This window comes from Myotis brandtii, unplaced genomic scaffold (genome assembly GCF_000412655.1).
Source record: "Myotis brandtii unplaced genomic scaffold, ASM41265v1 scaffold1424, whole genome shotgun sequence".
Taxonomy (NCBI): domain Eukaryota; kingdom Metazoa; phylum Chordata; class Mammalia; order Chiroptera; family Vespertilionidae; genus Myotis; species Myotis brandtii.
The window spans coordinates 325,584-336,734 of record NW_005355089.1 but is presented as its reverse complement, the minus strand read 5'-3'; the positions used below and the strand labels follow the sequence as shown (position 1 = coordinate 336,734).

At 41.8% G+C, this 11,151-nt stretch overlaps 1 protein-coding gene across 3 annotated transcripts in view; it reads left to right on the top strand.

Moving 5' to 3' along the window:
• PHF8 (PHD finger protein 8) overlaps positions 1–11,151 on the top strand; it is a 92,917-nt gene that overhangs the window by 54,497 nt on the left and 27,269 nt on the right. For 2 of the 3 annotated variants that reach the window (XM_005860883.2, XM_005860885.2), the window contains exons 10-14: positions 479–585; positions 1,871–1,962; positions 6,001–6,090; positions 8,008–8,310; positions 9,086–9,189. In XM_005860883.2, the coding sequence (XP_005860945.1) occupies positions 479–585; positions 1,871–1,962; positions 6,001–6,090; positions 8,008–8,310; positions 9,086–9,189 (696 nt within the window). The remainder of the gene's footprint in view (positions 1–478; positions 586–1,870; positions 1,963–6,000; positions 6,091–8,007; positions 8,311–9,085; positions 9,190–11,151) is intronic. The other variant, XM_005860884.2, reaches the window with a different exon arrangement.

Genomic DNA, 11,151 nt, shown 5'->3' with positions numbered 1-11,151 from the left:
TTTTACAGAGAGGAAGGGAGAGAGATAGAGAGTTAGAAACATTGATGAGAGAGAAACATCAATCAGCTGCCTCTTGCACACCCCCTACTGGGGATGTGCCCGCAATCAAGGCACATGCCCTTGACCTGAATCGAACCCGGGGCCCTTCAGTCCACAGACTGATGCTCTATCCACTGAGCCAAACCGGTTAGGACCATCGATATTTCTCTCTCTCCCTCTCCCTTCCTCTCTGAAATCAATAAAAATATATTCAAAAAAATTTTTTTAAATTAACATTTAATTAACTCACTCTTAATGCCTTTGCAGGGCCAGACCAAATGATTTTATGGGCCTTATACGGCCCGTGGGCCTGACATTCCCCACCCAGGCCCACGGGCCGTATATATATGTCCTGGTATAAAGCATCCAGACAGTAGCTGATACATAGTAGATGCTCAGTAAACAGGATCCTTATCACTGTTGTGCCTGTTTTCCCCAGAGCCTATGAAATTGAAAAGCGGCTGAGCACTGCAGACCTCTTCAAGTTCCCCAACTTTGAAACCATCTGTTGGTATGTGGGAAAGCACATCCTGGACATCTTTCGAGGTATCAAGCCCTTTACCAACTGTCCCTTTTATCTTAATCTCCTGAGCATGTGTGTGTGCCTATATGCATGTAACTATCACCTCAACTGAGATACAGTACTATTCCATCACCACAGAGATCTCCCTGGTGTTACCCATGTGTAGTCTCACCCACTCTCTTCCCTGCACTAACCATAACTTCTGGAAATCGTTGTTCTGTTTTCCATCTCTATAATTTTGCATTATAGAATGTTATAAAACTGGATTCATACAGTATGTGATCTTTTGTGATTGGCTTTTTTACTAAGCATAATGTAGGGTAGAGCATAGATTTAAACATTTTTATTTAGCAAAGGTAGCTGAGAAAATTGGATAACAGTGAAATTATTCCTGTTTCCTACCAATTAAAGTAAGAAACTCAGTCTGGATAGTCTGTTTCTTGAGAAATTCTACTTCCCATGAGGACAAGGCCCAGTCCTGACCATCCTGGTATCGTTGTGTTGGTTCCGGGTCTCAGCCCAGGTGGAAGCTCACCTGCTGGGTGTCTTCTTGCCCACTCTGCTCTGAAATCGAGTAGTTCCCTTGATTAGACCTGAGATTCTTCAAGATGACTTGGCCAAGAGGAATCAGTAACTCAGAGTTATGAAGAACCTCAGAGACCAATGAGTAGTCTCCTATCCAATACCTCAAGCCCTTATTCTGCCACCTAGACAGACTGTCACTTAAGTGTTCAGAGGGTAAAAGACTCACTGCTTATTACTTGTTCTGAAAAGCTCAGTTTAGTAGAAAATTCTGTATTGCACCTAACTAAATCTGGCATTGCCATAACCTCCTCCTGGAATAACTCAGAACAAGGGCATTAAATGGCCCTTCAGATCTGTGTAGAGGGGGGCCAATCATGGTCGTCCTGAGTGTTACATTTTGGAACCCAAGAGGGAGAGTAGTGTCGTGAGAGAAGCACAGGCCTCGGATTCAGGAAGACATGGTTTCAGTCTTGGCTTTGGCAATTTACTAGGTGTATGCCCTTGGTTAAATCTCTTTGCCTCTCTGAGCCTCAGTTTCCTGAACTACAAAATGAAGATAGTGATACTTGGCTTACAGGGTTGGGTATAAAGATTAAATGAGAATGTAGATGTCAGATGCCTGGCACATAGTAGGTACTCATTAAATGAACAATATTATAAGAACTGAGATCTGGAGTTGTGTTTAGAACCTCGAGCATTCTCTGGTTGCCTGAAAAAAGTAAGAAGCCTTTCACTTCCCTTCATGGCTTTGCTCACACTCTGCCTTCCTCTTTCACCCTTTAGGTTTGCGAGAGAACAGGAGACATCCTGCCTCCTACCTGATCCATGGTGGCAAAGCTCTGAACTTGGCCTTTAGAGCCTGGACAAGGAAAGAAGTAAATATGCTTATTTCTCTACCTCCTCTAGAGTTCTGCCTTTTATGGGGACTGGATTTGGGTAGATTCTTTGGGGGCAGCAGAAGAGACCAGGGAGGCTTGTGGGCTCGCGGAGTTAGAATGGAGGACTGGGCTAGGACTGTTTAGATTATGTTTCCAAACTTTTCTTTCTGATTATAAAAAAGTAATACATGCCTACTCTAGAGAATTAAAAAATACAGAAGAGTATAAAGAAGGAAAATATCACCTATAATTTTAATACTCAGAGGGAATTAACATTAGCATTTGGGTATACAGTCAAACCTCATTTCTCAAACATCTCCCATCTCGAACAATTCAGTTCTTGACCAAGAAAGTTGTTCACAGAAAAGTCTCCCTTGTAGACCAAAACTTCAGTTTTCGACCTGACAACCCTTTCGTGCTGTTATCTCAACGTGACAAAGTGTATGGAAGGCAACAAGCAAAGGAGAGAATGCTTTTGTTGCTGGATTAGCACAATTTTAAAACACAAAGAGGCCATCAAGAGTGCTAATGTTGCTAAGAGTGTGAAAATGCTCACAAAACAGCAACCACAAGCAATTGAATAGGTAGAAAAACTGTTGTTGATTGGATAAAGGAAAAGCAGTTAGCCCAGTGATAAAACTTCTGAGGCAGTGATATATGAAAAATTCCTTTAAGGCTAGTAGGAGGTGGTTCTATAAAGTTAAGAAAAGAAGTGTTTATTTATAAATTAAACAGTACATTACACATGTACTGTATATAAGAAAGGTTGAAACAGAATCATTTGGGGGTCTGGAATGTATTAATTCAATTTACATTATTTTTAATGGGGAAAAATGATGCAGTTTTTGAACAAATCGCTTCTCGAACAGCCTTCTGGAATGAATTAGGTTCAAGAAACGAGGTTCCACAGTATTTTCTTCTGACCTTTCTTATATGCATCTAAAAAACATAATTGCTGTCATCCTGTACATACAATTTTATATCTGAATTGGTTGGCTTATCTTAATTTTCCTGTGTCACCAAAGTTCTCCGTAAACATTTAATAGTTATATGATATTCTTTTGCAGGTATGTATCATCCTTACCTGACTACTTGTGTATTGTTCCTTTCTTTTTATTTATCCATGTATTTGGGGGGCAGTTGTAGAAAATCATGCAGTGTATATCTGTTTGTATTAGTTTTTGTCCTGCGTGTCTTATTAATTGCCTGCTTTTTTTAAAATATATTTTATTGATTTTTTACAGAGATGAAGAGAGAGGGATAGAGAGCCAGAAACATCGATGAGAGAGAAACATCGATCAGCTGCCTCCTGCACACCCCTTAACCAGGGATGTGCCCGCAACCAAGGTACATGCCCTTGACCGGAATCGAACCTGGCCGACGCTCTGTCCACTGAGCCAAACCGGTCAGAGCCTGCGTGTCTTTTAAAAAAATGTTTTTATTGATTTCAGAGAGAGGATGGGAGAGGGACATAGAAACATTAATGATGAGAGAGAAACATCAACATCCATCAGCTATTTCTTGCATGCCCCCTACTGGGGATCGAGCCCAAAACCCAGGCATGTGCCCTGACTGGGAATCCTGGTTCATGGGTTGATGTTCAGCCACTGAACCACAACAGTTGGGCTGTCCCTGATCTCTTGATTGAAGTTTCTTCAGGATAGATTCCTAGAAGAGCAATTGATCAAAGTATATGGAAAAAATGTATGACTCTTGGTGCATACTGCCAAAATGGCTTTTTAGAAATATATCAATATCCATCTAGCCAGTTGAATATTAAATAGCTATAGAAGAGAGTCAGTAAGTTCTTTATGTACTGATTTGGAAAGATCTCTAGAATTTGTCAAGTAAAGGTATAGAACCATGTGTATAGTGTGTTACCTTATGTGTAAAAAGGGGGAGAACAATAATTATATTTGTATGTGCTTAATGTTTGCCTTAAGACACAATCTGGAGAGATGCAGAAAAAACTAATAAAAGTGGCATATGGGGGTGGCCTAATGGAGCTGATGACCTAATGGGGCTGATGAGGCTTTTCAGTATATATCTTTTGATATTGTTTGATTTTTTTAAATTTTGTAAATGGATTATCTACTCAAAATACTGAATTTTTAAAAAAGCAATTTTAAGAAATGCAAAAATAGAAGACATATCAATATTTTTTATGCTTTTGATATATATGTATATATGTGTATGTACATACACATATACACACACACACATACACATCCTATATAATAAAAGGCTAATATGCAAATTGTCCCCTCGACCAGGGGGGCGGGGTGGGGCCGGCCGGCTAACCACCCACTGCCCCTCCCCCCAGCCAGCCCGTCCCAATTAGCCCTGATTGGGGCAGGCCGGCCATACTTCACCCGTGCACGAATTCCTGCACCGGGCCTCTAGTATATCTATATTTGTTAATCCTCACCCAAGGATATTTTTTCATTGACTTTTAGAGGGAGTGGAAGAGAGGGGGAGAGACAGAGAGAGAGAGGCATTAATGTGAGAGAGACAAATGGATTGGTTGCCTCCGCATGCACCCCAACCGGGATCGGTACATGCCCTTGACTGGATTCAAACCTGGGACCCTTCAGTCTGCAGATTGATGCTCTACCCACTGAGCCAAAACAGCTAGAGTGCTTCTGATATTTTTATAGACTTCTCTTCCTACATACAGTGGCCTAAGGAGATCTCCCCATTTCCTGTTGCCGAACTTCCCCTATTGAATTTTAAAAATTCAATATTCAGATATCCTCGGACTTCATGTTTTGTGGTCTCTCTTGCTCCCTAGACACATCTACAAGGCTTGGGCCTTAGCCTACAATTCTGTTTCTTTACATCTTTACATCATTCAGGTGTGGCTACCTTGAGTTTCATCTCTGACCCTCCTGCCCCCCATTTAGTGAACTTTAGCGTGACTCTCCCAGAAACACCAAAACGGAGGGAAGTGGATGGGTTCTAAACACTCATGCCTTGGGCCAGCATTGCCCCAGGGACCAAGGGATGGCCCCAAGTAGTGTGGCCAAAGGGAGAGTAGGACAGAGATCTGAGGAGCTATGCTTATGGAACAAGTCTTTTGTGAAGTGCAGATGACTGACTTCTGTGAGAAACACTTGCTCCCCACGTTTCCAGAGCCCCTGGGCTGGGTGGGAGGAAGAGGCTGTTAAGGTTATCCAGCTGGTCATATGGGTTTTAGGCGTCAGCTCCTGCCCAGACATCAAAATAAATTCCAGATGGATTAAAAGAGATAAAGGAAAAAAGAATCAAAGCATGGGAAACAAGAAGTAAATGCTGAGGAATTTTTATCAATCCTCTGGATACTGAAGTGAAGTGAAAACTGATGGAAGAAATCACAAAGGAAAAGCTTGACAGATCTGACTACATAAACATGTAAATCTCGAGGACTCAAAAAGATTGCAAAGGAATTAAGAGAGACAACTAACAGCTCTCATCCTGGGTTGCTGTTGAGCTAGCTGTGGGCCAGTAACTATTCAGCACTGTGGGGAGGAAGGAATGTTCCCAGGGATCTCCCTGAGGTCCTTGACTTTTTGAGGGGTGTGGCCCAAGCCTTCATCTGAGTTCCTCACACTTCTTGACACTGTCCTTTATCAGATATATGTTTTGTAAATATTTTCTCTGAGCCTATGGTTTGTCTTAACAGTGTTTTTCCCAGAGATGTTTTTCTTTTATTAAGTCCAGTTTATCAGTTTTTTCTTTTATGGTTCATGCTTTTTGTGTCCTAACAGATCTTTGCCTTACCCAAGGTCATAAAGATTTTCTCCTCCACTTTTCTTCTAAATGGTTTATAGTTTTAGATGTTACGTTTAGGCCTGTGATCCATTTTGAGTTTGTATGTGTGTCTTTGTGTATGGTGCCGGATATGGGTTAAGGTTCTTTTGGGGCATATGGATATCTAATCGGTCCAGTACCATGTGTTACTACCCTTACTAATTCTTTTGAATTACCTTGGAACCTTTCTCAAAAATCAGTTACTCATTTACGTGTGGGTCTGTCCTGATGCTTTTTGTTTGACAGGCTCTGCCAGAACATGAGGAGGAGATCCCGGACACAGTACGGACTGTACAGCTCATTAAAGATCTGGCTAGGGAGATCCGCCTGGTGGAAGTAAGAAGCATGGGAGCAGGGGAGGTGTTTGGGAAGGGCTTGAGGCTCAAGTGGCAGGTCAGGCCTCTGCACTTGGCATAAGGGATTAGGGGAAAGGTTGGGAAGGCCCAACCAAGGACTCTATTCATTCATTTATTTGTTAATTCAAACATATTATGTGCTTTAAGTGTGTGACACATTGGGTTAGGTGCTTAGGATACATAATACAATGCCTGCCCACAAAGAACTCACAGTCTAGTAGGAGACCCGGCAAAGTTAACCTGTCTAAGCCTCGTTTCCTCATCTCTAAAGTGAGTATAATTATACCTACTCAGGGGTTGTTAAAAGGATTAAATAAGGTCATATAGGTTGATCATTAGTTATAGTGTTTGGCACACAGTTGGTTCTCAGTAAATTCTGACGGTGGGTCATAGTGATATTGGGTGGTGGAAGTCATAATAGTAGTTATTATTGTTATTAATATTTTGATTCAGTCTCTGCATTCTACAAAATGACAGTTCTCCCGGGTTGAAGATGATTACAAAGCCATGTTTCAACAGGTGGCATATACCATGAGGCAGTAAGGTGTAGTGGTAAGAGACTCAGAGAAACTTGGGTTCTGGTTCCTGCTCTGTCACTTACAAGCCTTTCAGAGCCTCAGTATCCTTATCTGTAAGGTTGAGATAACTCCACCTTTTCAGAGTTTTGTTAGAATTAAGAGCTTATGTATGTAGAGCCCCTCGCACAGTGCCTGGCAGAGTAAGTACTCAATAAATGTGAGCCATTGTTATTAGTAGATTTTGCAGCAAAGAGAGAACTCAGTGTGGGCTGGTGAAGTAGCAGAGGCACCAGAGGAGAATGGGACTTGAGGAAATTTAAATTTTCCTTCCACTCAGAAGGTGTAAAGTTCCATTTAGCACTAAATCCATGCTGAAGGGTAGTCAGAGTGAGCTACTGGGAACTTGGGCTTCTAGCCTCACCGCTTACAGCATGTTTCACTGCCTAGAGCATACCTTACATGGTCCACCTCCTACCTCATTTTCCTTCACTCCCTTTTGTCAGAATCCTTCGGGTTTAATTAAAAGGCCTACCCTTTCCCCAGCTCTTTCGACTTAAATCACTTTTGTATACACAGAACTTTGGAGTTCTTGGTAGAGGACTTAGTGATGGATCATATCTGATCCATTGGCTTTCAAATATTTTAAATAAGATTTTACTTGGAAGTCTAATATATACAATCAGTCAAAGCATAGCTGCTGTGAATAAGATGAAGGTGAGAGGCTTAGAGCTCCACTAGGTCCTCTTGTTTGCCTCCCATCTCCCTCCAATCCTCAGGGCTCCTCCCAATAAGCTGAAAGGAGCCACAGAAAAGATCTTTGCAAACCACCTATCTAGTCTAATTATTTAATTTTACAGCTGAGTAGACAGAGCCCCGAGTGGTCAGATTACTATCTGAGGCCACAGAAGTAGCTAGTACCAGAATTCAGACTAGAACCTCTCTCTTTCTCTCAAATCCTGCAGTCCTTAGAGTTGGAACTACCAGTTTAGTACTCAATTATTTTGTCTCATATCAGCTGCTCTTGGAGTCTTTTCTCTCCAGTTTTTAAATATATTTTTATTGTTGATAGTATTACAGATATCTCCCATTTTCCCCACCTTTGCCCCCCTCCTCCCAGCCCCTACCCACTTATCTCCAGTTTTGACAATAATGCTGGGCTTTTCCTCTGCTCGTCTTCTTCATATTTGTCAATGGCTGGGTAAAGAAATGCCACCCAAATTTTTGATGACTCATTGTGCAAAAACTAAGGTGTGCATATGTGGAGCATTTGTAAGCCACTTCCATTGGCTGTGCCGCCAGTGCCATGAATGGACCTCTGCTCTTAGCAGAGAGAACCCTTGAGTAAGCTCTAACCCCCTTGTGTACTAACACTCTTGTAGGATATCTTCCAACAGAAGGTTGGGAATACGAGCAATATCTTTGGGATGCAGAGGATCTTCCCAGCCGGCTCCACTCCCTTAACCAGGCCAGCCCATCCCACTTCAGTAGCCATATCCAGGCTGTCAATGCCCTCCAAAACTGATTCAAAGAAGAAAGGCCTGAAGCCCAAGGAACTCTTCAAGAAGGCTGAGCGAAAGGGCAAGGAGAGCTCAGCCTTGGGGCCTGCTGGCCAATTGAGCTATAATCTCATGGACATACACAATCATCAGGCACTGAAGACAGGCTCTTCCCAGAAAGAAAAGGTGGGTGCTGGCCCATGGGTTCAGCCCAACCCTTTTGTGTCCCTTGGAAGAGCAGAGCTTCAAAAGGACAGGATATCCTGTTTTCCCATGTCCCTTAGGGCCCCTGGTGTTTGGCTACCAGTCCCACTAATTTAATAGGCATTTATTGAGACCTTGTCTATGCTGGGCACTGTGATAGGTGCTATAGATGTAACCTTCAAGAGGCTGACAGGCTAGTGAGAAATACAGGCATAAAAAATGAGTGCAATGAAGTGTTGTAGATACCACAGTTGGGTGTGTGTGGGACCCTAGGACTCAGAGGGTGATGATTCTATCTGGGTAGGGGCAATGATCAGGAGCTCTTCTCAGAAAACATGACACAAGCTGAATCTTGAAATGCTTGGATGAGAATGACATTTGAGAACATGCTCTGTGAGTGCCAGGTTGAAGTCTCGAACAGGTCCTTGAGAAAAGCTCTCGTCCAGGGCGCCGACTTGCTTCAAGATTGTGGTGCCTTCTATGGGTATGTGAAGGTGCTCCCCCCCTCTTTTTAGGGAACATGCTTTATAAGATTGATAGGGTTCCCTCTGAGCCAGCCATTCTCAACCTCCTACTCCTGTGATCATTTCGGGTGCAAAGTGGGGAGTGGCACAGTTTAGTAGAAGGCCTTCAGGTGGTTTTGACAGTGAACTAAACCAGTGAAACTGGAGGGAACTGGCCATGGGAGACCCATGGCCTGTTACTGATTCACATGGGAGACCCAGACAGGTGACAACTGAGCATCCTCCTCCTGCAGTTCAACATCACTGGTACCTGCTTGAATGACTCAGATGATGACTCGCCAGACTTGGACGTTGATGGGAATGAGGGCCCGCTGGCCTTATTGATGTCTAATGGCAGGTGAGGTGGGAAGAATGAACACAGATACTGGGACTGTTGGTGGCAACATGCCACTAACACAGGGCATGGAATTGGGATCTGGGACTGTAACACGGTTGGGGAGGGACTGCATTTGGAGAAATACTATCAGATATCATTACTTCATTCAGAGAATCATGATTGCGTTTATGGGTAGGGAGGGGAGAGGTCTAGAATATAATTGGAAATCCTGAGAAAAATCTTGTGTAAGTTCTAGAAATTCCAGCCAGTCAGTGGGTCAGAACTGCTGGCAGGTATAAGAGGTAGTATAGCATACTGGTTAAGAGCATTAGTTTTGTATATACCTTTTGCGATTCAATTTTTAGGAATTCATTTTGCAGAAATATTTGCACAGGTGTATACAAAGAAATGCTCACATCATTGTTCATAATAGTAATTGGAAACATGTTCATCAATTAGGGTTGGATAAATTATGGTACATCTGTAGAATAGAATACCATGCAGCTGTTAAAAAGGAATGAGTTTAATATCTATTGACATGATGAACCGTCCAAGGTTAAATCCTTAAGTGAAAAAATCAGTTTATAAAATAATATATAGGGATAGTTCCATTTTAATTAAAAAAATGCATGTGTGTAGAAAAGCAATATACAGACTTTCCCCTTTATTTTTTAAATTAAATTTATTGGGGTGACATTAGTTGACATGATCATATATTCCTTTATTTTTAATTTAACTTGTTTGAAGAGGTTTAAATTTTAATTTATACAGTTTAAAATTCAAAAAGCGTGAAAGAATACGTAGTGAAAAATTTTGCTCCCACTCCTCTCTGTTCCCCAATCCCCCTCCCCATGGACAATCAGTGTCAAGGATTTCCTTCCAGAGATATTTTATGCACATTCACACAAATAATTATATTTATTATTTTATACTTGTCAACCAAACTTATAACAGTAGTTACTTCTGGTAAGTAGGATAGGGGAGACAGGAGAGGAAATTTTCACTTCAATAGCATTTTAATTTTGTACAATGAGCATGTGTGCCTTTTCTTAAAATAATTGTTAACAGAACATTTTCCAAAAGAATAAAACAATAGCTGTTCACAACAGAAAGCATGAACTTGGGAATCAGACAATCCCAAGTTCAAATCTCAGCTCTGACATGTGTTTATGTGTGACCATGGCAAGTTAACTAACCTGTCTGCCTCAGTGTCCTTATTAGATCTATCCTATAGATAAAACTTAGGGTTGTTGGAGGACTAAATGAGTTAGTGTATGTAAAGTGCTTATCAAAGGGCCTGCCACATAGTAAATGCTTAATTAATGGTAGATCTTACAAATAATGATCAAGTTGAAGTGAAAGGTGGTGATGGAGGTGATAATGGCATGGGTATGAACAGAAGCTGAGTAGGTCATCAGAAATCCTGTGGGCAGGCAGAGGAAGATAGTAAGAGTTGTCATTTGGGCACTCAGAACACCAGACAGGAGCAGTAAAGACCCAAATACAGAGTATGTACATTGTGGGAACACAAGTGACAAGGATACCAAAGGTTGTCTTCAGATCCCAAGGGTGGGTGTGGTAGGTCCACCTGGTGAGAAATAAGGAAAAAGAGAGTGTGAGAGTAGGGCACATTCTGAAAGCAGCAGAGTTATCCTTAGGATTTGAGAACCTGGTTACTAAAGAATAAGATTAGAGAGACTGTTGAGCATTGCCTTTGTCCAGAACCAATGGTTGGTCTCTGGGGAAGAGAAAATTGAGAGTCCTAGAGTCCAGCCTGTAATGGCTATTGAGGACATGATGAGACATTTTCCCCTTCTCTACTTCTATCACTTCCTGAAGCTGACAGAGGCAGCTGTTAAGTTGCCTACAGAGTCAAGGTATAGAAATATTTGGAAACCAGATGATATTATGTCTGGACTTTTCTCCAAAGTAATCCAGTGTTTTGCAGAGGCTGAGGTGTAAATGATACAAGATTGGCTGTGA